The 1675-nt window shown below is 52.7% G+C and overlaps 1 protein-coding gene across 1 annotated transcript; it reads left to right on the forward strand.

Moving 5' to 3' along the window:
* Positions 1–605, forward strand: LOC136787557 (olfactory receptor 14C36-like). Its single transcript, XM_066984868.1, has one exon. It carries the CDS (start codon positions 1–3, stop codon positions 586–588), a length of 588 nt encoding a protein of 195 aa, XP_066840969.1. The 3' UTR covers positions 589–605.
* Positions 606–1675: the final 1070 nt, after the last annotated feature.

Below are 1675 nucleotides of genomic sequence, written 5' to 3' on the forward strand. Positions count from 1 at the left end.
ATGTCCTATGACCGCTACATTGCCATCTGCAAGCCCCTGCACTACGGGAGCCTCGTGGGCAGCAGAGCTTGTGCCCAGATGGCAGCAGCTGCCTGGGGCAGTGGCTTTCTCAATGCTGTCCTGCACACTGCCACTACCTTTTCCCTGCCCCTCTGCCAAGGCAATGCTGTGGACCAGTTCTTCTGTGAAATCCCCCAGATTCTCAAGCTCTCCTGCTCAGATGCCTACCTCAGGGAGGTTGGGCTTACTGCAATCGGCTTCTGTTTAGGTATTGATTGCTTTGTTTTCATTGTGCTGTCCTATGTGCAGATCTTCAGGGCAGTGTTGAGGATCCCCTCTGAGCAGGGCCTGCACAAAGCTTTTTCCACGTGCCTCCCCCACATGGCCGTGGTCTCCCTGTTTGTCAGCACTGTCCTGTTTGCCTACCTGAAGCCCCCCTCCATCTCCTCCCCATCCAGGGACCTGGTGTTGTCATTTCTATACTCGGTGGTGCCTCCAGCAGTGAACCCCCTCATCTACAGCATGAGGAACCAGGAGCTCAAGCATGCACTGAAGAAACTGTTTCAGTTGTCTTCCAGAAGCAATTAGCTGCTGCTCTGCTGCTGCAATGGGAAAAACTCACGAAAAAAACATGGTGTGAAACACAGACTTGCAGTGCCAGGTACCAGGTCCACCAATGCTGGCCCCAAACTGTGAGAAACAAAGTAAAAATGTTACGTACAGAAGGAGAGAAGGTGGATCCTGATGATACAGGACTGCAGGCACCTGTGGGCAGTACGGACACTGACCTGTGGTCTCAAGGCTCCCTGGGTGGGGAATAGAAGAAAGAGGCCAGTGCCTGTCCTGTGCCACCTCCCCGCCAGCCCTGCCCTCCCACAGGTGGAGTATTTCTCCCTTACTCGTGCACCAGCAGCGCTTTGCCTCCTCCTCCTCCACAGGGTGATGAGCCACAGGTCTGGTGTGTGTGAGGGAGAGCAGACCTGAGCAGAAAAAAAGCCATTTTCATGGCACTGGGGCACCTGAATGGTCCAGCCCCTGTGGCTGGGTCTGTTCTCTGCAGCAAAGGGCTGTCACCAAGCCCCAGGTCTGTGGTTGCTCCTGCAGCTCTGAGGACCACTCCAAGGGCATCACAGTAACGATGCTCAGGACCTAGGAGGGTCAGCCCGCCCATGGATCGTGGCAGGAGGTTGGTAGGATTCCATAGTACACAGGGACACGGACACCTCGTTGCTCTGTCTTCATGAACGTCTTTATTACAAATTGCTACAAATCCCTACCTGTAAAGCAACTACGTGTTGCAAGAAACTTCTAAGTTACCACTAGGAAAGTAAATATGGGCTTGTGATGCTTTCCCTAAATCTGCACCAATAAATACTATTTGAGGTGCTACTGGTACGACACTCATGAATCCACTTGGTGGAGGGCACAAGGCAGGGCACCTTCCCCTTCTTTCTTTGGGGCCAGTCATGATAGCTCGTGAGTAACGTGAACATCATTGGGTAACCCTAATGACATGCCTCCAGACTGTGTTTCTGGCTTTTTAGTAAACAACTAAGCAAAAGGGCACCAGAGGGCTGTTGGCATAACTGCCTTGAATAGAGAGAACGTCAAATAGTTGTCTACCTTGCCTGGTCTCGCACAGGACCCTTCTGTTGTGGGGTTGCTGAGAGCCGAA

This window comes from Anser cygnoides, chromosome 30, assembly GCF_040182565.1.
Source record: "Anser cygnoides isolate HZ-2024a breed goose chromosome 30, Taihu_goose_T2T_genome, whole genome shotgun sequence".
Taxonomy (NCBI): domain Eukaryota; kingdom Metazoa; phylum Chordata; class Aves; order Anseriformes; family Anatidae; genus Anser; species Anser cygnoides.

Coding starts and splice junctions, on each gene's coding strand:
- LOC136787557 (XM_066984868.1), top strand. CDS start 1: ATGTCCTATGACCGCTACATTGCCATCTGCAAGCCCCTGCACTACGGG.